At 60.4% G+C, this 27,483-nt stretch overlaps 1 protein-coding gene across 1 annotated transcript; it reads left to right on the forward strand.

Annotated features, from left to right (window-relative positions):
• Positions 1-451: 451 nt before the first annotated feature.
• On the forward strand, positions 452-27,211 carry EPHA2 (EPH receptor A2). The gene is made up of 17 exons (XM_080800840.1): positions 452-649; positions 5,135-5,202; positions 6,573-7,242; positions 15,397-15,552; positions 15,671-16,003; positions 16,468-16,583; positions 17,459-17,612; positions 18,081-18,180; positions 18,721-18,776; positions 19,027-19,152; positions 19,254-19,439; positions 19,653-19,714; positions 19,821-20,030; positions 20,205-20,354; positions 21,058-21,251; positions 21,852-22,007; positions 26,243-27,211. Exons 1-17 carry the CDS (start codon positions 565-567, stop codon positions 26,346-26,348), a joined length of 2,928 nt encoding a protein of 975 aa, XP_080656966.1. The 5' UTR covers positions 452-564; the 3' UTR covers positions 26,349-27,211.
• Positions 27,212-27,483: the final 272 nt, after the last annotated feature.

The raw sequence follows: 27,483 nt of genomic DNA on the forward strand, positions 1-27,483 counted from the left end.
TCCACCGGCCTGGTGCGCCCTTCAGAGGTCCTAGAAAGAGGGGCATCCCAGTCTGTTTCACAGCTCCCCTTATAGGCGTGCTGCCAAGGAGGCGACTCCTCCTTGCCCCCCACCTCATGTCAGCCCAGACCTGCAGGCCAACGTTGAGCCCCATCCCAAGGGCAAAGGGTGAGAGGGCGGATGTCTCAGGGCCAACCATCCCCACATCTGGGCCGAGGATCCTGGCTCAGAGCTGAAACTTGGGAGGGCCTGGGGGGCACCAGGGTGTCCAGAGGGCTCCAAGGTCCTCCCGAAACCCCTAGGGACTCCCCTCCTTTCCAGCCCCGTGCCAGCCCTGCCCCTTTAAAGACATTCCTGAGGGCGTGGCTTCGGTGACGTCAGCGCGGGGCATGAATGAACACGAGCCGGTTCTCACCCAACTTCCATTAAGGACTGGGGCAGGAGGCGAGAAGTTGCGCGCGGGCCGCGGGCGGGAGCGGGCAGCGAGGCGGGCGTGCGGGCGTGCGGGCGTGCGGGCGTGCGGGACTAGGGCGCCAAGGACCCGGCCGGGAGCGAGGGGGCGGCATGGAGCGTGTGGAGCCCCGCGCCTGCCTGGCCCTGCTGTGGGGCTGTTTGCTGGCCGCGGCCGCCGCGGCGCAGGGCAAGGAAGGTGAGTGTGCGCGCGGGGCCGCCCCGGCCCGCCGCAGCCCGGGCGGCGCGACCCCGGCACTCCGAGCCTCTCGGAGCCCCGCGGGGCGACGCGCGCAACTTTGGAGACCGACCTGGCGCCTCCAGCCCCGTCGTGCTGGGGTCGGGAGGGCGCGCGCGCGCCGCCTTCGCGACGAATCTGGGACCCCCTGACCCAGGGTTAGGGGGCCTCCGGGGACCAAGGGGTGGCGGCCGGGAGCGCGGGGCTCGGAGGCGGTTGGGAACGGGCGGTGGCGCCGGCCACGCGGTCGCAGTCCCGCTGTCGGCTTCAGGAACGCGTCCCGATGGGGGCGCGGGTGTCCCTTGGAGAACGGGGGGTCTGAGGAGCTTTCTGCGAATTCAGCCTCTCGGTGACCTGTCTTCCCTAACCCGCTTGCCCCGATTTTGCGCAGAAGCATCCCTGTGGAGGCCCCTCGACTTTGGGGAGGGGTATCTTCGGCAGGCAGGGAGCCCCCAGCGGAAGCCCCTGCGCCCTGGGATTTTCTCCACGCCTCCCTTTGCCTCCAGTCGGGCAAGAGAGTATGGGGGGAGTTTCGGGCCAACCTGCCCACGCAGAGCCTCCCTGTCTTCCCAACCCGCATTCCCAGGCTCGGGGGTCAGGTTCGGGGCCGCGAGTGCGGACAGAAAGTCCCAAAGTCAAGCGTCCTGAGCTAGGGGTGACTCAGAACGAGGAAATGCGGCAGGTGGGGGCGCGGTCTTTCAAGGTGTGGAGCCGTCACCCCAGGGCCACCAGGGAGTCCGGGCATCCGGGGGTGGGGGACTGAATCACCCACCCCCGCCCCAGCGCTCCCGGAGCGGCGCGGGGTGAGGGGCCGGCAGACTTTGCCCTGGGCGGGGCAGGTGTGTGACTGGGGGCGTTGCCCCTCGGCTAGGGTCGCAGAGCGAGCGGGGGCTCCTGCCCTTGGCCGAGGACCTTCCTGTCCTACACCGGCCGAAGCCGGCTTCGGTTTCCAACAGTGAGAGTAGGCTTTCCCCGTCGGCCTGGGCAGAGCGAGGCTTCCGCAGGCTCCAGCAGGGGGAAGTGCAGAGGAAACCCGGCGAGTGAGAAGTTTCCTTGAGCTTGCTTTCTTTATCTGCCTCCCAAAAAGGGGTGGGAGGTTTTGCTTTTCCAGGTTGGGAGCAAAAGAGGACAGAGTTGGAACTCTTGGAGGTGGAGGTGGGGGGCGCATCCTGTCCCAGTTCCTGGATGGGTCAGGGCTCTTGGTCCCAACTTGCAGGAGTGGGCGGCAGGGATTGCTGCCATCTCCAATACTCAACCCCTTCCCTACCCCACGGGCTTTTGGTCCTCCCCCTTCCTGGGGGACTGTGCCTGGAGAGAAGGGGAGAGACAGCTGGAATCACTACAGGCTTTTCTGGAAGGCTGTCCTGGGGGTGAGGGGATTAGGCAGGACCCACACTACTGAGCTGCTGAGTGGCCGTGCGCAGCTCTGGTCGCCAGCCTGGAAGCCTGTAGCTGCCCCGTCCTTGTGCCCCCATTGTGCCCTCCCCATCCTAGCCCACTAGCCACCCCCCCCATGGGATTAGGGAGGAAAAGGGTGTGTATTGGAGAGTCCTGGGGTGGGGGAACATTTTTGCTTCGGCTCCAAGAGTCCCCGTGAACAACTCCCTAGATATGCCGGTGGAGGTGGTGGTGGTGGTAGGGTGGGGGGTGTTGGCCCAGCTGGCAGCTGCTGGTGGGTTCTGTTCTTTGCTTTTCGGGCCCAATGTGGTGGATCTGCCTGGGAGTAGATGGGAGGTGTGTGTGTGTGGGCAGAGAGTAGGACACACAGACCCCTTCCACCCTTAATATAATCTGCTGCTCACTTTCCTTCTCCTTTCTTGCTTCCTCCCTGTGGGTAGAGGAGCGAGAATGTATTTGGAGACCCAGATGGACCCAGATGGATTCTCAGCAGCCACTGAATCTGTCCTCTTTTTGCAGATGAGGAAACTGAGGGAGACCCAAGCTAAGCCCTTGCCAGCCAGGGCCCTCTGCTCAGAGGGTCAGATCCGAGAGGCTGGCGTCTAGAGCTGCTGGAGCCCAGGTCCCCTGGCATTGTGGTTTGGGGGCGATTTTCCTGGGAAACAGTATAGCTGGGCAGGGGTGCTGTGGTGCCGATGAGGTGGCTGACGGCAAGGGGGCTGGGGAGTCCTTGGCCGGGTGGTTCTGTAAGAGCCCCGTTTGCCCTCTGTTCCCTTTCCCCCTGCAGAGCCCCTATAGTCCCCCCTTTTCTTTAGGAATTAGCTGGTTTCGGCTAAGTGGGATGTGGGGAGAAGGGAGGTGACCCCAGGTAGTGCTGTGTTTGAGTGAAGAAAGCCATTTGACATTCGTGATGGAACCGAAGGCAGAGAGTCAGGGAGGAAGGTTTCCCGGGGGTGGTGAGAGGGATCGAGGGCTCCTGGATGAGCCTGCCTAGCCAGGGCTTATCGGTGAGCCAAGGGGCTCCCAGGCCCCCCACCCTTTCCAGGGAACCGGAGCCCTCTGTCCCTGGAAGAGCTCAGGGAGAGGGCCCCGGACCAGGCTGGGCTCCGTTCCTGGTGATCGGTTCTAGGGAATTTACAGGGAGGGGGCTGTGGCTGGAAGCCCCCTGGGGAGCCTCCTTCCTGTGTGAAGGCTTCTTTTCTTCTCAGATTGAGCCCCGTGATACTTCTAGAGCCAGGCCAAGGGCTGGAAGGGGAATGTGCTCTGGCAGGGGTGGTGGGGTCCCTCTGGGCCAGGTTAACCCTTCAGAGGCTGGGAGCCCTGGGCCCCCTCCCTCAGGGGCACAGTCTGCAGCTTCTACTAGTCTGGGAGGAAGGGATGTACAGAACTTTTGGGGGGCATTCACCATTTTCCTTCCTCCCACCCAGCCGGAGCCAGGAACCCCCAGATTCCTTCCTTTGTAGCCAGAACATTCCATTTGCTAGTGGGGTGAGTGAGTTTTCCAAGCCTGGGCCCCGGGCATGCCCGAACAAATCTGTGCCCCTACCCCACCCGCTCCAACCACCCTCCCCTATCCCCATAGCCTTGGGACAGGTGCCACATCGGATTTCCTCCTTCCGGTCTGGGCTGCAGGGCCCTTCCTAGAGAGATTTGGCCCAGGTCAGCAGCGGCTGGGAATGCCTCTCACATCAGGCCTGGGGGCCTTCAGCCCAGGGGAGGAGGCCATCCTGACCCCAGGAGGGATTTCTAAGACTCCTCTCTCTAGCCGGTCACTCCAGCCTCACCCGTAAACCGGGCCCATCTCTGCCCCCTGCCTGCTCCGGTTCTGCCCTTAGAGTTATTCTTCCAAATCCTAGGCCTGAGGAATGCCGCTTCTTGAGGCCGGATTCCTCATGCTCCAGGGTCCAAGAAAGTGAGTGCTTGGTTCCCCCGCACCAGGGTCTTACCCTCTTGATGGCGGGGGGTGGGGGGGGTAACGAGACATTGTCTAGGTTCCCTGCCTGAGCTCCCCCAGTGTCCTCTCTCTCTAGGGAGGGTGGCGCCTATTGGCAGCGACCTGGACTTGACTTACCCAGGGTCTTGGGTCTTGCCTGTAGCCACTGAGCCTGGAAAAGAGCCAGGGGTGGACTGATGGGAGCTGCCCAAGGGCAGGGCTGGATTTCGGGAGGCCGCTGGCAGTGTGTCCCTCCATCAGGTTCCAGATGCCTCTCTCCTCCCTCTGGACCTGGAAGTCCCCTCTAAAGGTTTCCATCTCTGGTCCCCCAGGCTCCACCGGCAGGGCCATAGCCAGGGTGTGAGGCACAGGGAAGTGGGAGCGACTTTCCCAGGGACGGGACCCCGCCAGCTGTGTGTATCTTTGGGCCCCTCCTGGAGGCCCTGTGGGTTCAGAGCTTCATCCTGCCTGCTCTGTGGCTTTTGTGGTGGGGAGATCAGTTTCCAGAAGCCCCCCACTCATCGTCCCCCCTCCTCCCCTGGAGCTGTTCCCACCTGTTAACAGCCCTCTCGGAATGCCACGAGACATGTATGTACATACATGTGCTTCTTGGCTTGGGTGGGGTGGGGGTGTCTCATGCTGGGGGCGGGGATGTGGCAGGGGCAGACACGAGAGCTCCCGAGCCCCACATGCATGTGAAGTGCTGCCGAGGGGCTTTGTTTCCGGAAGCAGACGGGGCAGGCGTGGTGTCACTTACCAGCCCTGCCCGCCCCAGCTCTCTGCCCAGCTGCTGTCCCCTGCTGGGCTGAGCTCTGTCTTGCACTACCCAGCTGGGGGCTGACCCAGAGAGGGGCTGGCGTGGCTGGAGCTGTGGCCTGGGAAACGGGGGCCCTAGTCCTCCCCAAGCCTGTCACATGGCTTTGATTGGGTCCCCTCCCTTGCCTGGGTCCCTGGTCTCTGGGATATAGTGACCCCATATAGTGGGCTCTCTCTGTGACAGCTGAGGAAGCCATCAAGGCCTCTTGGGGCTCCGGGGGGACTCTCACCTTTCCCACTGGACCTGGGTCCTGGACACGCCCCCCAAGCTCACAGGCCCTCCCTCCTGTCTCTTCCAGTTGTACTGTTGGACTTTGCCGCAGCGAAAGGGGAACTCGGCTGGCTCACGCACCCGTATGGCAAAGGGGTAAGGCTTCAAGGTCAAGCGGGGGCATGGGGATAGGGAAACTGAAGCCCAGGGAAGGTGGGGCCAGCCTAAATCCAACAGCTCAGTCCTAGATCAAGCTCCTGCTTCCCACACCAGGCTGAGTCTGGGGCAAGGAGCTGGGGGTTGGAAGGTGGGGAAGAGAGAGGCAGAAAGGGCTGGAGAGACAGCTGGAAGCCCCGGCTGAGCAGGGACCCTTGGATGTCCAGCGGGCCAATGCTCAGAGGAACCCCCTCTAGTTTCCTCCATCTACCTCTTGGGAGGAAGGGGTTAAAGGCTTTCTGTCTTCAAAGTCCCAGCCCAGAAGGTGAGGGGTAAGGGAGAGACAGGGAACAGTGGCTCCCAGGTCCCCATAGCCCCAGGAAACCGGATCCAGTTCTTTCCTGCTGGGCCCCTCTCCCTTCTCCCCCAGCTGTTACTTCCCCTTCCTGCTAGGGGCTGAATTTGTTTTGCCTCATCCCCACCCAAGAGCTGCCCCCCTTCCCTGCCCGACTGTCACCGGGACTGGTGGGCAAGACCCTGAGATCCTTTTCCTGGCTTTGTGTGATCTTGGGGAAGATACCGATGCTCTCTGGGTCTCAGTTTTTCTCTCTGTATAATGGGCCCTTGCTGAGTTTGTCCTGGGGCCCTGAGCCAGGGAGAAGTACGTTTCCAGGGGACTACTTGGGGCAGTTTCCATTACTGGCCAGATCTGTGTGAGTCATGTGCTTGCCCCTGGTCACCTTAGCCCCCTGCAGGCCTGAGATACAGCTCTGTAGATTTCCAGGATCCTAGAATGTCCAGCTGGGAAGAAACACAGATCACCTAATCCAACACTCATTTTACAGGGTAGGAGACAAAAACTGAGGCTCAAGGACGTTGGAGTGAGACCTTGGCCAATGTCCTGTGATGTAGCCCAGGCTTCTTTCCCTAGCTCCTCTGCTTTCATTCATTCATTCATTCATTCATTCAGTCATTCACTTGTTCATTCAACAGGTGCTTTCCTGAGCACCTACTCTGTTCATGCAGGCCCTGGGGATACAGTAAATGAATCTGATGCAGTCCTTGCCCCAGTGAGCTCAGAATCTAGTGTGGGACAGATGTAGGTATCAGCACAGATGTGCAAAGTGCTGTGATAAAGGGGGTGTGGAGATTCTGGGAGCCAGAGGGGGGTACTTGGCTCAAGTCTTCCCAGAGGAGACGGAGCTCATGTTCTGAGGATGACCTGTTCCAAAGCAAAGATTTAAAAACTGTTAAGTGTCGTCCTGATGCCTACTTGCTACCTGGGCATTGCCTCTGGGCCTCAGTTTCTCCCTGGGCACATGCCCACACTCACCTGTGTCCCCCCCCCCCCCGCCCCGCCCCGCGCACAGTGGGACCTGATGCAGAACATCATGGACGACATGCCCATCTACATGTACTCTGTGTGCAACGTGGTGGCCGGTGACCAGGACAACTGGCTCCGCACCAACTGGGTGTACCGCGGCGAGGCCGAGAGGATCTTCATCGAGCTCAAGTTCACAGTGCGGGACTGCAACAGCTTCCCCGGGGGCGCCAGCTCCTGTAAGGAGACCTTCAACCTCTACTACGCCGAGTCGGACGTGGACTACGGCACCAACTTCCAGAAGCGCCAGTTCACCAAGATCGACACCATCGCGCCCGACGAGATCACGGTCAGCAGCGACTTTGAGGCGCGCCACGTGAAGCTGAACGTGGAGGAGCGCTCCGTGGGGCCGCTCACCCGCAAGGGCTTCTACCTGGCCTTCCAGGACATTGGCGCCTGCGTGGCCCTGCTCTCTGTCCGCGTCTACTACAAGAAGTGCCCCGAGCTGCTGCAGGGCCTGGCCCGCTTCCCCGAGACCATCGCGGGCTCCGACGCACCCTCCCTGGCCACGGTGGCCGGCACATGCGTGGAGCACGCGGTGGTGCCGCCGGGGGGCGAAGAGCCCCGCATGCACTGCGCGGTGGACGGCGAGTGGCTGGTGCCCATCGGTCAGTGCCTGTGCGAGGCCGGCTACGAGAAAGTGGAGGATGCCTGCCAGGGTGAGTGGCCGTGAGGGGCTGGCGGGGGAAGGGAGTGCTGGGGCAGAGGCAGAGAGGCTGGGCTTCTGGGTTCTAATGTTGGCTCTGGCTGAGTGGGGACCCTGGGAAGGTCGCCCCCGCTCTGACATGGGGTGATTCTGTGAGTGGGACTCCCAGAGCCATCCCAGATTTTAGTTTCCTTATTTACGGGTGGGTTCAGTCATTCACTGAGAAGGAATAAATAGAAAAACCGTGTGCCGTGGAGGTTATGAGCAAGGATTCTAGGGCAAAAATGCCTGGGTTCAAATCTCAGCTCCGCGTTCAGCTGTGTGACTTTCGGCCAGTTTCTTAACCTCTCTGTGTCTGGTTGCCACCTCTGTAAAACGGAGAGGAACACAGGGCCCATCTCGTAGGGTTGTTATGATAATCAAATGACCTAATGCCCATGGAGTGCTTAGCTCAGTGCTTGACACGTAAGTGCTTTTAAGTGTGCTTGTTATTTTTGATTCATTCCACAAATATAACTTCAGTATCAGCTATATACCAACGCCGTGGATGCATGGTCCTGTCCCCAGAGCTCGTTCCATCTCTGTTAGCTCACCGCGTGACCTAAGGCAAGTCACTTAACTTCTCTGGGTCTCAGGCTGCTCTTTGGTGCGTGGTGGTGAGGGAACTGGACCCAGGATTCACACGCTCCCCCCCCCAGCTGCACACGACTCACCTGGCAAACTTTGGAAAAGTGTCTCCATTGAGGTCAAAGTGGAAGGCAGGTGCAGAGTCTGCCCTCCGTGCCTGACCTTCCCCAGGGCCATGACCCAGGTTCTCCTGATGAATCTTCTGTGGATGACAGATAGAAGCCAGAGGGGGGCCCGATTCTCCGGGACTGTGTCTGGGAATGGGGCCTGGGCATTAGGGAGCTCGCATAGGGAGGCTGTGACTTGGCACGGCCGGGGCCGGTGACAGCGGAAATCTCTACAGCAATGTGGATTTTTTCAATGGGTGGCTTTTTCTAGAAATGGCTGTGGGGCAGGGCATTTGTGGAATGCAGGCCAGCCGTTGGAAGGCCAGCTCATCCGCGCTCTCTGGGAATTTCTTTGCTGAGATCAGCGGGGTGTTGAGAAGCTGGGGTTCAGTCTTTGCAGTTGCCTGTACCCACTAGGTGATCTTGGGTGATTCTCTCTTCATCTCTGGCCTAAAATGAGAAGGCTTTCTGCTTGTTTTTTAGCTATAGATCGTGTGACAGACGAAGTAGGTTCAAATGTTGGAGGAGCCCAAAGCTTTTTCTGTTAGGCTCCGTTTGCCTCCTCAAACAAATCCTCAGAACCTTGCTTAACACAGTCTGTGAACCCCTGGATGAGAAGTTCCCTAGTAGGCCTGCGGTGTAGTCCCTGCCGCGGCCCTTCCAGCTCCCCCATTGTCCTTCCAGCTCCCCTGTGCCGAGTCTCTCTTCCCGAGGCGGCCCCTGCTTTAGGTGACCTCCGGTGCACACTCCCAGTTTCAGACAATGACTGTGGGGTGGGGGGAGCCAAGGCAGCCCAGTGGGTTGAGCAGACTCCTCCCACATGACATCCTCACACAAGAATGCAGGGGTGGGGGGTGAGGGGCAGCTGAAAACTTTCCACAGGCTGGTGATTCAGGCCCTGCAGAGATAAGTGGACGTTGGGGTTGGGAGGGTTGGAGGGGGGAGACTCTCTCCAGTAAGGGGGGGCAGGCTTCCTTCCCCTAGAGGTGGAGGGGGGTCAGGGTTCTGGCACGCTTTGCTGGTGAAGAGCTAGCTGCGTAGGCCCCAGATTGGGAGGACTGGTTTCCAAGAGCAAAATCTTTAACTTTCCTAGTGGACCCAGCCACCTGTTGCCCTACTTTTTCCTCCTTGAGATCCCTCAGCGTGGTTCTTAGGGGCTGTTGGTATGGCTGGGAAGCCCCAGCCGGGCTGCTCCGATCCCTGCAGGCGTTTGCAGCAGCAACCCCCACCCCCACGACCATGGGGCCAGTGGAGATGATAACAGGAGCTCCTGCAGACAGATGCCCTCCACGGGCAGGCGGGAGCCAGGTGAGCACTTTCTTGGCAGGCTTGCTGAATCGGGCCCACCTGTCCTCATGGCACTTCACAGACAGGAGACAGAGGCTCAGAGAGGTGGAGAGACTCGCCTGAAGTCACACAGCGATGTGTGGTCACAGTGGGATTTGAATCCGGGCGATGCAGCGGCGCCCAGGCCGGAGGATGGGTCAGGAAATGGGGCGGGAAATGACCAGTTCCTTTGGAATCCCTGACTCAGCTCCTGGCTAGCGGACAGAGCACGAGCTCGCTGTGCAGCCCCCGGATGGCAGGTCCTGGTGTGGGAGGGTGGATGGTCGGGGGCCGTTACTGAGCACACAGTGGGAGAAGTGGAGGCAGGTGCAGGGCCAGCCCTCCCCGCCTGACCCTCCACAGGGTCGTGGAGCCAGATTCTCCCACTGGGGCTTTTACTGATGACAAATCGTGCCCGGAAAGGGGTGTGGATTCCCTGAGGTCACCGAGCACCTGGTCCGGGTCATCTTCAGAGCTCACTGCTTTTCAGGGCTCTTTCCCCAGGAACCTTGGCATTCAGGAAAGAGTTAAATGGACAACAGAAGGGAGGCACCTCCCAGGTGCTGCGATCGGACAGGTGGGCACCCTGCCCGGAGAGCTCTTGGAGCTATGTCAGGAATGAGCCACCTTCACTCTGGGCCTGCTGGGGGGGGGCGGGGGGGACAGTGGAGTAGCTCAGGCTGACTGTCCTCTCCCCTGGGGTGGCTTTGTCTCTGCTTCCTGTGTTGGCATCGGCCACTGAGCTGCTGGGGCCCTGCCTGGTGCCGCAGCCGTGGGCACTGTCGGCCAGGTGAGCAGGTGGCCAGCGGCTCTGGTCAAAGGCTCAGCCCAGCAGCTGGGAGGCCGGAGCTGGAGGTGGGCACTGTGGGGAATTCCATCTTTGGAGGCTCCTGCTCCTTCAAGGGGCCCCAGCCCCCTGGGGATGTCTCCTCTCTAATTTCTGTCCCCCGGTTCATGGGGACAACCCACCCGGTCCAGGCACCAGGCTGAGCATTTCATGCGGTTTCCTTCAGTCTTCATAAACCCAGAAAGGATGAGGACGTTGGCTCTATTTTATGGATGAGGAATCTGAGGCCCAGAGAGAGGAAACGGTGACCAGTGACCAGGAAGGGGGGGGGGCGTATGGTCCCCAGCTCACTGCCCCTGGCGTTTGTCCTCCTCATAAGTTGTGTGCCCTTGGCAAGTCCCCTCTGGGTCTCATTCAGCCTGCCTGTCAAAGTTGGGGGGTGGGGGTTGGACCCTGGCCGACTTCGTGATCAGAATCTGCCTCCTGTGACTTTCACCCAAAGCCTGAGAACCTGGATTGCCCTGGTAAGCAGCTGACTGGGTGACCTCGCCACACGGGACGAGGAGCAGGGTCCTAGTACTGGCATCCTGAGTGGCCCAGGCCCAGCCCAGGGTCCATAGCTGAAGGGGAGGCTCTCCCTGGGCAGGGGACAGCTCCGGTCAAGGTGGTCCCGGGGCGGGTTGGCCCCAGGCTGTGTGGGGAGCTGTTGCCCGAAGCCCCACTCCATCAGGATGTGACTGAGCCCCGGGCTGGGGGCTCTGTGAGCTGTTGAGTCTTGGGCACGTCCCTTTCCGGGCCTCATTTCTGTGGTTTCCTCTGGCCCACTGGGGTGGGAGTCATGGATGGCAGCCCCCACCTCTGCGCCCTACCTGTCCCACCCTCAGCTCGCACCGGGCTGGCAGCTCCATGGGGTGGCCCCTCCCGCCCTCTCCGGAGGTAAATGGGTCCCCAGAACGGAAGGAAGGAGGCAGGGAAAGCAAACAGAAGATAAAAGGCTGGTGGTGGGGAGACAGCAGGAGGTGGAGGCTGGTGGGGGTGGTGGGGGGCTGTGCTTATCTCAGGCTCAGGGGAGGAATGTGCCTGAAGATAGTTCTCCGGGGTGTGTGTGAAGGGGGCGGTTGGGCCATGGGGACATCCCCACATGGGGCTGCTGGGGCCCAAGGGGTGGGGTGGGGGAGGTGTGGGGAGAAGGAGAGAAGCCACCAGGTCGGAGCGAGCAGTTCCCTTCATGGGCAGGGTCGGTGACTTCTGGGTCACCATTGGCTGCCTGTCAGGGCACAAGACAAAGTCCACGCTCTGCCTTCATGGCCTGGGGAGGTGACTGGCCCCAGGTGAATGGCCACTGTGACCTCTTGACCCTGTGACCTCGCCACTACCAGTTGGGGAGGTGGCTGGACCTGGGGGGAGGGGCTCCACCAAGGGTGAGATTTGCGTCACTCCAGAGGGCGTATGTCCCTAAGTCACTCCACGCTGCCACCTGAGGGGCGGGCATCGGGAACTGGAAAAACCGGGGTGCAGCTCTGGGTGCAGCCACTGTGGCCCAGTTCCCCTGCTCAGTGTAGCCCAGGCCCGCCAGGCAACCTGGAGCCGGAGAAGCTGTCCACAGGTGCGCGGAGGCCAGGCTCTGGTGCTGGGCGGGGGACGTCCTGGGGTGCTGTCCCCGCAGGGTCTCCCAGGACGCTGTGACACTACTCGCTCCTGGGGCGAATGTTTAATCTGCACGTCCTAGGTTTAGCCGTTGACTCACACGTTCATTCATTCATTCATTCATTCACTCACTCATTCAGTTGCTCACCTGTCCCTCCACCAAGCCGACAGACGGTAGCTGCACCCCGACTGCGTGCCCGACCCTGTGCTGAGCCATGGGCCCCAGAAAGACGGGGCCCCGTGCCTGCTGCCGGTCTCGCAGAAGGCTCTCCTAGGAGCAGGAGTCATTTCAAAGGGAGCCTGAAAGCCGGGCTGTGAACTTCCCCGAAGCAGAAATGGGTGTTATCTGCCTCACCATCAGATCCCAGATGATGCCAGACACGTAGGAAGTGCTCCGTTTCTATTTGGTAAACATAAGGTTGAGTAACAGATGCCCCCTGGGGGCAGAAGAGGGCCAGAAATTGGGCAGTCCGGGAGGGCCGTGGAGAAGAGCTCAAGCAGGGCATTGAAGGCTGCATAGGAGTCCCCCGGTCGGCTAGGGAACCGTGGGTATTTTGTGCTCGTGGGTGGGTTTGGGTGTGTATGAGCACCCGACGTGTGCCCAGAATGCCAGCAGATCCAGCCCGGCAAGGTCAGAAAGATGCAGGGGCTTGCTGGTGTCCTCACCGTGAACTCCGAGGCCCCCGAGCGCTGGGGCCCCGGGGACAGCCCCTCGTGGTTGTGCCGCTGGAGGAGGGGGCAGCGCCTTCTCGTCAGGCAAGCACATGCCTGTTGATGGGGCCTGTCCGCTGTATTATCTGGCATATCCGCAGCGGAAATCTCTCCAAATTCCCTCTTTCCTGCCGGCAGTAGTCAGGCCACCCCCGGGCTCTGGGTCCAAAGCATGGAACCTGACTCTTCCCCCACCCCACCTTCCTCCTCTTGGCGTAGGACTCGGGGGCTGGCCACGTGGGGGGCACGGCTTTGTGGGGGGCTGCAGGTGGCTAACGCCTTTTTTTTTTTTTTTAAGATTTTTATTTATTTATTTGAGAACACAGAGAGAGAGCACGAAGGAGAAGCAGGCTCTCTGCTAAGCAGGGAGCCCCATGTGGGGCTTGATCCCAGGACCCCGCGATCCTAACATGAGCTGAAGGCAGACCCTTAATGACTGAGCCACCCAGGCGCCCCTGGCTAATGCCTTCCTTTAGAACCAAGCCCGAGCCGTGGGGGCTTGAGGTCCCCTCCCCAGCCTGGGCTGGAGGGTGATTCTGGGGGATCCCCCCAAGCGCCCCAACTCCACTGGGCCTGGACAGCTGGAGTCAGTCCTTACCTGGGGTATACACAGGCCCGCCCCTCTAGGGCCAAGTCAGGGTCCTCGGGGGAGTTGAAATCCCAAGGTAAAATGGCCCAGCTCTCTGGAGTCTCATTTTTACTTGAAGATCTGGGGGGGAGAGAGCTATTTTTGTATTGTGACAGATACATAAAGAGGAATGCAGACTACAGGGGAAGGGCGCCTGGCTGGCTCAGTCGGTGGGGCAGGCGACTCTAGATCTCGGGGTTGTGAGTTCAAGCCCCACATCAGGACAGAGGTTACTTAAGATTAAAATCTTAAAGAAATACACGTGGGTTGCTGCAGGACAGCAGGAGGTATGTTCCTCAGCCAGTGCTGTGGGGTTGATTCTACCGTTTCTTCGCATAGCCTGTGAACCTGCCGTGTTAGACCTACGCTGGGAGGTGCCACCCCCCCCCGCCCCCCCTGCTGCTCTGAAATTAGTCTTGGGATCTTTGGGCTGTTAAAGTGGGGCTTTAAAGGACTTTAAAGGACTCCTCTCCTGTCTCTTCCGGCTCGTATCAGAACATTGGTTTCTCTCTGCTCCAAAGCGAGGTGCATGTGGGAGGAGAGGGGCTCAGAGTCAGGCGTCCTGGGTTTAGGTTTTGGTTTTGTGTCCTGAGCTTGTTGACCTTGGATAAGTGGCCTTGCCTCTCTGGGCATTGGGTTCCTCCCCTCTGAAGTGGAATGAATGATACCGTGTCCTCGTCTGACGAGCTTGTTGTGAGGACTGAACGAATGTCAGGTGCGTGGTCCGGGAGCTGCACATCGTAGGTCCCTCATCAGCAGCGGTCACTGTTTATGTCACTGCACAGAGCAGGAGTGGGTCCCAGGCCCCCTCCGTCCTGGGTGAGCGCCCTCAGGGCCTCTGCTGCGGTTCTGAGCCGGCGGCGGCACGTGGTGGGACAGGCTGCTCACTCACGGTGGGCGAGAGCGGCTGCCGAGGTGTCCTTGGAGTCCTGTCCCCTGACTCTCAGTCCTGCTCCCCACCTCTGCTCACATAGAGAACTGGACAAAGAGGGAGACTTTGTCCAAGAATTTTCTCGACAGCGTGGATCTAACTGCCATTTGGCTCTGCCTCAAACCTTCAGTCCTCCAATGGCTCTCATTGGCCCTGGATAAAGTCCTGGCTCCCTGGCTGGGCATTAAAGGCCTCGTATGGTCTGGTCCTTGGAATCCTCTCGGACTTTTTGGCTCCTGCTCCCCCCGTTTATGGCCAGAAGGCCACTGATACTTTCTGTGTAAGTCTTGCTGTTTCTTACCTCCCCCTTCCAACATTTCTGCCCTGCCGAACTCCTACGCAGCCTCTAAGCCCCAGCTGAAATACCCCGCTCTGATTCCTCAACCCTCCTTAGCTCTCACCTACCCCTTTATGGCAGACATAGTCATGCGCTCCCACTCCCTGAGCTCAGGGGCTTTGGCTCATCTCAGGGTCCATGCCGCAGAGTGATATCCTGAGGTGTCTCAGGACGCTGTCCAAGAATAAGGTGGAGGCGGGTACAGTAGTGATGGGGTTACAGAAGAGGTCCCTAGGGTGATCCCACCCCCCACTCTGGCCATTCAGCTGCTGCCCAAGCCCTGAGCAGCCCTGCACCGTGGCCCCGTGTCTGGGCAGCTTCCTGCCTGCAAAGCCAGGAAGGGGCTTGGGGCAGAGGCAGGATAGGGTGGTGGGAGGAAGAAGCCTCTGGAGTCAGGTGCCTGAGCCCCTAGCTGGCCTGGTCCGGCCAGGACAGGACCTTCCACTGGGGGAGGAAAAGCCGCTTCCTGGCTGCCCTTGTGAGTGGCGGAAATGACTCGGTCCTGGGAGCAGCTCCACAGAAGATGCTGGGGGCCTGGCCTGGCCTGCTTCCTGGTGGCCCAGCCCCGGAACGGGAAGGCAGCCGGGTCGTGGGGTGAAGGGGACACCCGCAGGGGTGTCATCCTGAGTGGGCGTGCCTGGCTGCTGGGCTGAGGCTGTGGTGACCATTCGGTCAACAAAGGCCCGCGGTGAAGGTGCAGTTCCTGCCCTGGGCGGCTGGAAGCCGAAGTGGGGACCCCTCGGGCTGCTCTGCAGGGATTAAAGGGGACGAGGCAGGTGCGAGGTGGGGTCCTGGGGTGAGATGGAGCCTGGAGCGCCAGGCTCGTGCATGGCCCTGGTGGGGGCCAGTGGCGCGTGTGCAGAGGTTTGGAGCACGGGGTGAAGCACTTCCTGGGTGCCCAGCTCTGGGTGCTTGCCATGCACTTTGTCATCACAACCTGGTTGCAATGAGAAAACAGGCCCAGAGAGGTTTAGCAGCCTGCGTGGGGTCCCACGACAAGGTCCCACCAGAACAGTCACTTTGGGTGGGACGTGGTTGAACTGATGTCCATCCCTGTGTCCGCCAGCCTGCTCGCCTGGATTCTTCAAGTCCGAGGCGTCCGAGAGCCCCTGTTTGGAGTGCCCCGTGCACACGGTGATGGCCCCTGAGGGCGCCACCTTCTGTGAGTGTGAGGAAGGCTACTTCCGGGCCCCGCAGGACCTGCCGTCCATGCCCTGCACTCGTGAGTCTCGCCGTGGGTCAGCGAGGGCGTCCGAGGGGAGGTGTGGGGGGAACGTGGCGTGCTGCTCGATACACCCAGGCTACCCGGCTCTGAACTCTGGCCTCTGCCCTCCACGCAGGCCCGCCCTCTGCCCCGCACTACCTCACGGCCGTGGGCATGGGCGCCAAAGTGGAGCTGCGCTGGACGCCCCCCCAGGACAGTGGGGGCCGGGACGACCTCATCTATAGCGTCACCTGCGAGCAGTGCTGGCCCGAGTCGGGCGAGTGCGGGCCCTGCGAGGCCAGCGTGCGGTACTCGGAGCCGCCGCACGCGCTGACCCGCACCAGCGTGACCGTCAGTGACCTTGAGCCGCACATGAACTACACCTTCGCGGTGGAGGCCCGCAATGGGGTCTCGGGCCTGGTGGCCAGCCGTAGCTTCCGCACCGCCAGCGTCAGCATCAATCAGACAGGTGAGGGCCAGGCATCAGCGGGACGGCCGCCCAGGGCTTGGCTGTGTCCGGAGGGAGGCAGCAGCCTGTGGTTAAAAGCCTTAGGCCGTGGGGTTACCTCTGAGCTCCGTGGCCTCTCTTAATTTCCTCGCCTGTAAAATGGGAGTCGTGATAGGGCTCTCCAGAGGATTCAGAAAATTACCGTGTAGAAGGCTCCTAGGACAGTACCGGTCCCCGACAGAGTCAGCTGTTACTTGGGTTTTATTACATACGCACTCATGAATACTCAGAGGGTGCCCCAGATGGGCCAGCCCGCGGGGCCCCGGGCCTGCGGCTCTGTGCGCCGGAGCTGGAGGAATCCCAGCTTGGGATCTGGAGAGCCCGGGCTGTGGATGGGGCCGGGTCTAGGGGCGCTCACCCACACGCCCCACAGCTGCCCCCGCCGTGGCTCCTCACACCCCTCCCCCATCCGCTGTCCTGCCCAGAGCCCCCCAAGGTGAAGCTGGAGGGCCGCAGCACCACCTCGCTGAGCGTGTCCTGGAGCATCCCCCCGCCACAGCAGAGCCGCGTGTGGAAGTACGAGGTCACCTACCGCAAGAAGGTAACTCCGGGGTGAGGGCAGACCCTGGCCAGGCTGGAAGCAGGGGAACAGACTGGTCAGGTAGATGGCTTACCTCATTCTGCTGATGAGGACACCGAGGTCTGGGGTCTTCCGAGAGTCCCCTCTCCTAGGCCAGCACAGCAGAGAGTGGTGGCAGAGAAGACGCAGTGTTCTGGAGTCCCCAGAAGAGATAGTCAGGGTTGGGGGGACGAGTCAGGCGATCAGACACACCTGGGTTCGCGCCTTGGGTCATGCCTTTGCTGGCTGGAACCTTGAGCGACTCACTTCCTTTCTCTGAGCCTCCGTTTCCTCCACGGTAAGAAGAGCGTCAAGGGGCGCCCTGGTGGCTCAGTCGGTTGAGCGTCCGACTCTCGGTTTCAGCTCAGGTCACGGTCTCAGGATTATGGGATCGAGCCCACGTTGCGTTGGGCTCACGCTCAGTGGGGAGTCTTTTTCTCCCTCTGTCCCTCCCTGTGCTTGTGCTCATGCCCTCTCTCAAATAAATAAATAAAATACATTTTTAAAAGATCTTATTTATTTATTTGACAGAGAGAGACAGCGAGAGAGGGAACACAGGCGGGGGAAGCAGGAGAGAGAGAAACAGGCCTCCCGTGGCGCAGCGAGCCCGATGAGGGGCTTGATCCCAGGACCCTGGGATCTTGATCTGAGCCGAAGGCAGAGGCTTAATGACTGAGCCAACCAGGCGCCACTATAGATAAAATCTTTAAAATATATATATAAGTAAATAAAATCTTAAAAAAAAAAAAAGAGCATCGAGTCTGCTAACATGAGTGACCGACCTGCTTTGCTAGGCTGAGCTGGGGGTGGTCTCCGGTGGGCCAAGCTGATGCCGCCCACCCCGCTCTCACCCACAGGGGGACTCCAACAGCTACAATGTGCGCCGCACCGAGGGCTTCTCCGTGACCCTGGATGACCTGGCTCCGGACACCATCTACCTGGTCCAGGTGCAGGCGCTGACGCAGGAGGGGCAGGGAGCCGGCAGCAAGGTTCATGAGTTCCAGACGTTGTGTGAGTTGGGCAGCCGGGCGTGAGGCGGGCCAGGGCCCTGGAACAGGACAGCTGGGACGTGTGGGAGGAGGAAGTGAGTCAAAGAACTTAGAAATGCCCCCCCTCCTGGTCAGCCAGGGCCTAGGAGAGCCTGGCGGGGATCAGCTCCGAGTCTGGGGGGGGAGGGAGGACCCAGGGACATGCATAAAGGACAGTGTTGAGAAGGAAGGACATGGGGTCCAGCATTGGCAGACCCAGTTCAAATCCTGTGTCGTGGAAAGAGTCCCACACATCTGGCGGTTCCTGCCATATTCCCTAGGGAAGACTTGTCATTTATCATCTGTGAAATGGGAATAAATATTCTCATGAACCGTCACGAGTAAAGGCATCCAGCACATGTCCCTAAAGTGGCCCTTGGGTGTAGAGGGGGCATTGCCATGATTTGGAGTACGGGGGGCTCCCAGCTGATGAGCTGTTCTCCCCTGACAGCCACGGAAGGATCTGGCAACATGGCGGTGATTGGCGGTGTGGCCGTTGGCGTGGTCTTGCTTCTGGTGCTGGCGGGAATCGGCTTCTTCATCCATCGCAGGTCTGTCAGATCCCACACCTGGGTTCCCCAAGGGCTGAGGTGGGACTCAGAGGGGCGGGAATCTCGGTTTCCTGTCTGGAAATTGGGGCTGATGGCAAATCTAATCCCTGCCTCCCGGGGACCTGGGAAGATGCAATGAGCTGTCAGGTGCCCAGCACAGCGCCTGGCACGCCGTGGGGGGCGGGGGGGGGGCTCGGGACATGGACATGGCAGTCATCGTCTTTGCTTTCGTTAGTAACGGTGTGTCCACACTTCCTCTGGTCACGCGGGCAGGAAGCTCTGGGAGCTCTAATGAGGAAAGCCCTCATTATGGCCACTTACGGGGCCATTACGGGGCGTTGACTCCCAAGGAGGGAGTCCTGCTTGCTCATTTCCTCCCTGCCTCTCCCACTGCCTTCCTGCACCCTCTGCCTGCTGAGCGGAGTGCCCAGCACACCAAGCCCCCGCTGAGGACTGGGGGGTGGGGGCATCAGGAGGCTTGTGGCCACAGCAAGTCACTGACCTGCCCTGTGTGTTTGTTTCCCTGGGGGGTTCTCTTAGGCGGAGGAGCCTGCGGACCCGCCAGTCCTCAGAGGATGTTTACTTCTCCAAGTCAGGTGAGATGCAGTGGCCTCCTGGGCCCGCCCGCACCCTGCCCCACTGGTCCTACAGGCCCCCCCAGCTCTGTGGTGGAGATGGGACAGCTGAGGGGGCACCCCAGGGCTCGGTGGGCAGGGCCTGGGGCTTCCTTTAGCAGCTCAGAGGGGCCGAGCTGGAAACTCAGTGATCATCTTCTCTTCCTCTTGGGGGACCCCTCCCACGGACCCCTCACCAAACTGTGCCCCTGCCTCTCTTTTTCTACTGCAGAACAACTGAAGCCCTTAAAGACCTACGTGGACCCCCACACGTACGAGGACCCCAACCAGGCGGTGCTCAAGTTCACCACCGAAATCCATCCCTCCTGTGTCACGAGGCAGAAGGTCATTGGGGCAGGTGAGCCTGGCGCCCCACGGAGGGGCCTGGGACCAGTTGGGAGCGCCCGATGGCCAATGGCCAGGCTGACGGGGCGCTCCTCCCTCCTTGTGTTCCCACAGGAGAGTTTGGGGAGGTGTATAAGGGGACGCTAAAGGCGTCGGGGAAGAAGGAGGTGCCCGTGGCCATCAAGACGCTGAAAGCCGGCTATACAGAGAAGCAGCGGGTGGACTTCCTCAGCGAGGCCAGCATCATGGGCCAGTTCAGCCACCACAACATAATCCGCCTGGAGGGCGTCGTCTCCAAATGTGAGCACTGGCCCCAGGGTTGGGGAGGGGACCAGGGTGGGGGGATGTGGGAGACCCCCGTTCCCCCCGCAGGATCTGCCCACCCAGAGTGGGGGTGAAGAGGGGTTGCACACTCAGGCCACCAGACAGGGGCTCCGTCCATAGCTGTGCCCTCCCCACCCCGTCTACACCTCTGGCCGTCCCCTCCCCTCACACCTGTGCCCCCCTCTGCAGACAAGCCCATGATGATCATCACTGAGTACATGGAGAACGGGGCCTTGGACAAGTTCCTTCGGGTGAGGCTGTGGGTCGGAGCTGGTGGGGGCCTGGGGCTGCCCGGGGTGCGCTGGGGGGTTCAGGGCCGGCGGTGGGGGGCGCTGGCTGAGGGCCTGTGCTCCGCAGGAGAAGGACGGCGAGTTCAGCGTGCTGCAGCTGGTGGGCATGCTGCGGGGCATCGCGGCCGGCATGAAGTACCTGGCCAACATGAACTACGTCCACCGCGACCTGGCCGCCCGTAACATCCTGGTCAACAGCAACCTGGTCTGCAAGGTGTCCGACTTCGGCCTGTCCCGAGTGCTGGAGGACGACCCCGAGGCCACCTACACCACCAGCGTAAGATCTCGGGCGGCTGTGGCTGCGGGGGGTGAAGCGGCCTCCACGCTGCCCCAGGTGCCCTCACCTGTGCCCCCTGGGTGTGGGCTCTGCGGGCGGGAATACCCCCAGGCCGCACGGACAAGGGGGTGCTGGCCAGAGGGCCAGCGGTGACAGGGCTGGGGTCCCCTGCAGGGTGGCAAGATTCCGATCCGCTGGACGGCCCCGGAGGCCATTTCCTACCGCAAGTTCACCTCCGCCAGCGACGTGTGGAGCTACGGCATCGTCATGTGGGAGGTGATGACCTACGGCGAGCGGCCTTACTGGGAGCTGTCGAACCATGAGGTAAGCCCCCGTGACCTGCCCGGCCCTGCCCGGCTCTCCCCTGGCCTGAACTGGAGCCCTCGGCTCCTTTCCGCACCCCAGCAGCCGGGCAGAGAAGAGTTTTGGGGGCTCATTTTCCTCTGGTACATCCAGTCCGTGTTTATCGGGGGTCTGCTATGAGCCAGGCCTTGTGCGGGGCTGCGGAGCCGGTCCCTGCTTCCGGTCGGTGAAGGGACACGGGTACTGGGGAGGGCGGGTGCCTTCCTGTGTGCACACACCTGCGTGTGCCTGTGTGCGTGCGTGGGGTAGACACATTCGTGTGTGTGAGCTTGCTCGCCGGGCCGGAGACTGAGGAGCCTTGCGGGAGCAGGGGGAAGGCACGGAGCGGGAAGAGGGCGCTTGCTGGAGGGAGCGGCTGGTGTAGATGTCCCGAGGCTGGAGGGAGGCTGGCTGCAGGGCACACAGGGTGGCTGCTGCCCCGGGGTGCCCCGGAGGGAGCAGGGTCAGGAGCCCCTGCCTCTGTGGAACTCCGGAGACAGCCTCCTCAGCATCCGCCTTCTGTGTCTCTGACGCTTGCGTGTGGGGCTCCAGAAAGAGTGCTCGTCCCCTCTGTGTCTGGGGCTCCTCTTCTCTCCTGTGCCCAGCTGCCCGTGCGGGCCTCCCCAGGGAGCTGGCGGGGCTTTGGCAGCCGCTTGGGGCGCTGCTGACCCTCCGGCCTCTCCAGGTGATGAAAGCCATCAACGACGGCTTCCGGCTGCCCACGCCCATGGACTGCCCCTCCGCCATCTATCAGCTCATGATGCAGTGCTGGCAGCAGGAACGCGCCCGCCGCCCCAAGTTCGCGGACATCGTCAGCATCCTCGACAAGCTCATCCGGGCTCCCGACTCCCTCAAGACCCTGGCTGACTTTGACCCCCGGTTCGTGCCATAGCCCCTGGGCTTGGTGGCCGCCCCCAGCTCTACCCCGGAGCCGCTTCTGTGTAGTGGCCGGCCAGGGCTGGGGGCTGGGGGCTCAGGACTTCCGCGTGGGCTCTTACCCTGTAAGGGGGCTCGGATGAGACTAAGAGAAGCAGTTGACATATATGGGAAATGCGTCGGGCCCTGCGCTCAGTGCCGAACATGTTTTAACTCATTCGGACGACCGATGAGATGGGTTCTATAATTACCTGCCTTTTGTTGATGAGGAAGCTGAGACGGGGCGATTAAGTATTTTATGTGCTGGCAGCTGGCCAGGCTGGGGCTGTGCCTCCAGGAACCTGAATCCGAACATTTTGTTATTTTGTGGTTATTGGTGCTGGTGTTGGCAGGGGCTTGGGGAGGGGCCCAGCAGGAGCTGTAAACACCCAGTGCTTACAACATGCCAGCATGTTGCCCTGAACCCTACCTGACTGGGCTTCTCTGTTGTCCAGATTAGGAAACTGAGGCCCAGGGCGGTTGGGAGAATCACCCAGGTTAGGGAGCAGCGTGGGGGGCCCCATGCCACAGCCACTCACCTGCTAGTGATGACCCCCGTTTCAGGGTGTCCATCCGGCTTCCCAGCACCAGTGGCTCCGAGGGGGTGCCCTTCCGCACGGTGTCCGAGTGGCTTGAGTCCATCAAGATGCAGCAGTACACAGAGCACTTCCTGGCGGCGGGCTACACGGCCATCGAGAAGGTGGTGCAGATGACCAATGAGTGAGTCCGGCCCTGCCTTCTCCCCACCTGCCCACCACGCCCCTCTTCCCCCTTCGTTCTCCTTTCCCGTTGGGGGGCAGACGGCTTTCCCAGGAAGGGCAGAGCTAGACCAGCCGCCAGGAATTCTGGGCACTCCGGCCTGGCTCCCCGCTGTTCCTGCGTCTTTTTTCCAGAATGGGAAAATATAGTTACTGTCATAATCAGAGCAATGTTGGTCGTGGGCTGACTGTGTGCCAGCTGTGTGCCCAAGCACTGTGAATCAGGCCTTGGGAAAATTTGGCCGTTGGGGCTCGTCCATCTCCCCACCGGGGGATGGGATGGAGAAGTGCAGTGACTTGCTCAGGGTCCCATGGCCACTAGGGGCCCAGTAGGGTTCTAGCGCTGGTCAGTGAGGGCCCAGAGATCAGGGACCACAGAGGTCATTAGTGGAGAAACTGAGGCCCAGAGAGTACGTTACCTGCCTAAAGTCACACAGCCGTTTAGGGGCTGCATGCCTCTCCGGGATGCTGAAGAGAAGTGGGCAGAGCCCTTGGACTTCGTGGCTATTGCCTAGGAGAGAGTGCCATAACCCCTCCCCTCCCAGGGACCTCTCCCCACATGGTTGTCAGGCTGCCCTGTGGGAGTTCTGCTCTCCCCTCCAATGTCAGGGACCTTTCCCGGCATGGCCTTGGCAAGGACACCTCTTCCCATCCCTGGTGGGAGAAGACACGATCCCCTTAGCCTTTGGTGCCTCTAAAAATAGTGTTAAGTCCCCAAAGCCCAGCTTGTTTAGGGTCCAAGGTCAGGGCCGGAATGGGCCCTGGGGCTGGGAGGTTTTGGGAATCGCATGGAAGGGTCCACCCAGGCCTCCCACAGTTCTGGGTTACAGAAGTTCTAGGATCTGGGCCTGAGAGCAAGAACATTCTCCAGGGCCTCGGAAGACTACTCAGCTGGCTGGTGATTGCCGGTCAGAGCTTCTTAGACTGGGCTGTATCTCCTCCCAGGGGACGGGGAGTCAGACAGGGACAGAGTGAGCCAGAGGGAGATGGATCCCAGGATATCTTCTGTCTCCAGCCAGCAGCAGGGTCCCGGGCTCGAGCTCTGCCGTTGTGCTTAGCTTCAAGCCCCACGTCTGCCATGTCCTAGCAGGAGACCGTGATCAGATTAGGTTCCAACTTTGGGCCTTGGTCCCTGGTTCCCTGCTGTGCAGAGTGGATAGGTGAGTGCAGGGGACATGCCCGGTACACAGTAGGGGCTTAACCCGTGTCACTCTCCTCCTCTCCTCGACCCCCTTGCTCTCAGCCCGCAGCCAGTGGGCAAAGGCCAGGGTTCCTGCACCCCCTCCTTTTGCCTGGGAACCTGGAACAGCCCCTTGGCCCCTCCAGGGGCTCCCACTGGGGACAGCACAGCTACTCTTGTGGGTGAGCAGAGCAGAGGGCAAGGAGAAGGGCTTACAGGAAACACATGTTCTTAGAAGCTTCCCGAAATAGCCCGGGGTGCTCCTCGGCCAATTCCTTTCCCACGAGCAGGGACAGGGCTGTCTTGGATGGATGGAGGCTGTGTGTGTGTGCATGTGCACTGTGTTTTGAAAGGCCTGAATAAAGGCAGGAAGTCATTCCACACTCCTTCCACCTCCTACCAGCTCGGAGCTCGGTGGCGCTCGGAGCTGCGGCCTGCGTGACTCACCACCACTGCCTCCTTCTTTATTTCAAATAAGTGAAATGAATGGGGAATCTTAGAGCACTTTTTTTTTTTTTACCCCGAAGGCTGTGTCTACACACGCCCTGAGTCCCAGTGGGAGGCAAGGAGTTGGTCTCAGAACTTGGCACTTTCCCTGATGGGGTCAGGTCAAGGTTTAGGCTTCAGTGCTCCCCCCACCCCCACTCCCGTCCCTCCCCAGGGGCCGGCTCCTTGCCACCTTTTCTCGGATTGAGCATTCACCTTGTTGTTTTGGAGTTGCTAGAGTTTCCAGCTAGACTGGTGGTTCTGTGTGTCTTTTGGGGAGCTAAGGAAGCGGTAGATATTGTAGCCCAGGAAAATGCCTGGTCTAGTAAGAGGCTCCGTCCAGTGTCTGGGGGAATGCGATACAGCTTTCTGGGAGGGGAGCCCAGGCCAATGGGGCTTATGGTTGCCGCGTGCCCTCAGCATAGACTTGGTCCTCATGCCCTGTTTGCCGAGGGAATGAATCATTGATGCGGGAGGCTCTAGGAGCCCTCTCTCACTGCTTGTGCCCAGGGCCAGTACACAGCAGGTGCTCCTTTGAATTCCCCAGAACCAGGGCCAGCATTGAGAGTGCTCAGGAAAAACATAGCCTCGGTCGTGTGTCTGGGAGTGGTAAGAGGGAAACTGAGGCTGGGGCAGGAGCAGTCTTGGGACAGTCCGTGACTCATCTTGTGTGCCTCTGTGGTAAGCAGATGTGGCATGGAAGGTGTCAGGGTCTCTTGTGTGTGAAAAAGACTGGAGCTGGGGTACATGGCCCAAGAGCATCTGAGCAAAGCTTCCCATTTTAGATATGCAGAAACTGAGGCCGAGTAACAGGATAGGACCTGCCCAAGGCTTTGATGAAGTCCAGGACTAGAATTGGGCTTCTTGCCTCCCAGCCCAGGGGTTTTGCTTCCTCGATGGGCCTCGGGAGCAATCTTGGCTCCCACCATGGGATTAACTACACCAGTCTGGGAGAGGGGCCCAAGGCAGCCTGGGCGGTGGCCCCATGTTCACTAAAGCAGCCATCAGTCATTCAGCAGATACATCCTGAGGACCTACTGTGTGCCAGGCCTATCCTGGAGTCCAGGGGACTAGGTCTCTGCTGTTACCCTCCTGGCATTCACTTAACCCATTGGTTCTTAAGTCAGACACCAGGGTCTTTGGGACCCGATAAGATGCAGACTCCCTGCCCCACCTTCAGAACTTCAAGGTCAATGAGTCTGTACTTGGGTCCAGGATCCTGCCTTTTCGGGAAGTGCCTCCTTCCCCAAGGGTCCGAGTGTTTCCCTGGGAGCCACACTTGGAGACCTGCAGGTGTGGGGGAAACAGCTCTTTCAGCAGGCCCAGCTGTCTCGGTTAGAATGGCTCGCAGGGGTGGGTTAGGAAGTTCTCCCCGGTGTCTGATGTCTGGCCTTCCTGCCGTGGCGGGGGCAGCCAGCCCCTCCTGGGGGTCCCTGAGCCACCCTCCCCACGCACCCGGGGCTGCCCTTCCCTGCCCAGCACCTCTCTGAGGGCTCCCAGAGCCTGTGGGAAAGTCATGTCTCCGGAATTGCAAACAGGAGCTCCTACCGTATAATTAGTCTCATTTATAGCCAGGAGACGGCCCATAAAAACCTGGGTGTTTTCATGGGTTTGGGCTGGTGGGTGAGGGTGGTGGAGGAGAAAAGTCCCAGAGTGAGCAGTAAACGTCCTGCTCCAGGGCTCCTGGGAGCATAAGTGCTTTTACAAGGGGATGGGGTGGGGCACGGAGAGGAGGCAGGAGAGGGCTGTGGGCTCCTGGGCACATCTCCCCATCTGGCACCGAGGCCGCCGTCCCCCTCTGCCACCCGTTTCCGGGGGGTCTCCCGCCCTCCAGTTAGGTACTCGTCCCATTTCACAGGTGAGGAAATTGAGGATCCTAAAGGGAGAACACCTGCCTCGGGTGACCTGGTCACCTGACTGGGGACTTCAGGCTCCTCTCCTTAGCAGCCTGCAGACAGAACTTTAACCCTTGAGGTCCCCGTGCAGAGTGTTTCCTGAGTTCTTCCTCGGTTGTCAGCAGTAGGCACTCGGAGGGAATAGGAGTGGACTAAAGTGGGGGCTGGGAAGAGCTGTGAGCAGCAGCCCTAGAGGGTCCCTGCCTCCGCTCCCCTGCACCCGGTGATGGCGTCCGTGCTGCCCTGGGGAGGAGGCCTTAGCTGGGGACAGTGAGGGCAGACCCAGGCTGGGGGAGAGGAGACATTTGTTCACAGCTCCTTCGATTTCCAGCTCCTCCACCTCCTGGCTGTGTGACTTTGGGCAAGTCGCTTTACCTCTCTGAGCCTCCAGTGTTCAGCTCTGCGAAAATGGCGGTGAAAAGAGCACCTGCTTCACCGATAGTGGTGCAGATTGCATGGGGGAGGGGAGAACTTCTCACAGAGTGGGTGCTTTCACCACTTTCTGAACTTTGTCAATGTTAGCAAGCCTTCAGGGTGTGGATCCTGGCGTCGAGCCTCTGCCCACCCTCCCAACCCCCACCCTCTCCCTCACCTCTCCCCAGCCAGCCCCTAACTCCCTCTCTCCCTCCCCGACAGCGACATCAAGAGGATTGGGGTGCGGCTGCCCGGCCACCAGAAACGCATCGCCTACAGCCTGCTGGGACTCAAGGACCAGGTGAACACAGTGGGGATCCCCATCTGAGCCCCGGCAGGCCGCGAACCCCCTTGGCCAAGAATACTTGAAGAAACAGAGTAGCCCTCCTGCCAGCTCTGTGCTGGGCCACCAGGGACCTTATTTATTTCTAGCTATTCCTTATTGATGGCACCCTGAGGCCTCTGCTGGGGGGGAGGTCTTGGACAACAGCTAGGCCTAAACTGGGGAGATGCTCAGGGACCCCAGGCTGGGGGCCTCTTCGTCTACAAAGGACAGACTGCCAAGCACTTAGCAGGCGCTGCCATGTTCCCGGCATCCCCTGGGGCAGGAGCCCCGCCAAAGCATTTGGACAAACAACACAGGACATTTCCAAATGGATCTCCCTTTCACCGTCTCGGGAGGTGGAGGGGTTGGCCTGTGGCCACGTGAACAGGGTACCTCCGGCCCCACCGCCCAAGGAGAAGAGAGGACAGCCAGCAAACTCAGCTGGGCAAGACCCAAAGTAGCTCCCCGGTCTCTCTGGTGCCTTCCTCAGCCCCCCAGGCCCTGTCCTCAGCCCCAGCGGGCCAAATCTTGCTCCTCCGGGACCCTCGCAGGATGCTTGGTTGTGTTGAGGTTTTTTTTTAAATATCTATTTTGTACTTTGTGGGAAGTATGTGTGTGTGTGGCAGGGGGCCCGGCCAGGGCCTGGGGGGGCAGACGGTGGCCTGTGTCAACACATTCCCAGGCTGGGGGCGGGTCCATCCGGTCTCCCTCCCCTTTAGACATTCACTAGTCTGTCAGTGTTACTGATTTTGTTTTTGTTCGGTATTTTTTTTTCGAAACTTAATTTATTATTATTTTTTTTATATTTATTGCTAGGAAATGACTTATTTCTGCTCTGGAATAAAGTTGCAGATGATTCAAACTCATCTTGGTTTTGAGTCTCTGGGGGAGCCGCGGGACCGGAGAGAGGCCCTGTGGGTTGGAAGTGGGGGGTGGGGAGCGCACCCTGAGCCCTTAAATGGACCTTCTCGCCCAAGGCACACACATCGTGGAACCGTGGGAGTGGGGGTGGGTGGGAGGTGGGCAGGGGGCCAGGGAGCAGGCCCTGCCGAGCCTGGCCTCCATGCCAACAGGCCTCTGTCACCTTTGATCTCTAGACTTCAGGAGGGCTGGGAGGCAGGAGAACGGTGAGAACAGC

Source organism: Martes martes, assembly GCF_963455335.1.
Source record: "Martes martes genome assembly, chromosome: 4".
NCBI lineage: Eukaryota > Metazoa > Chordata > Mammalia > Carnivora > Mustelidae > Martes > Martes martes.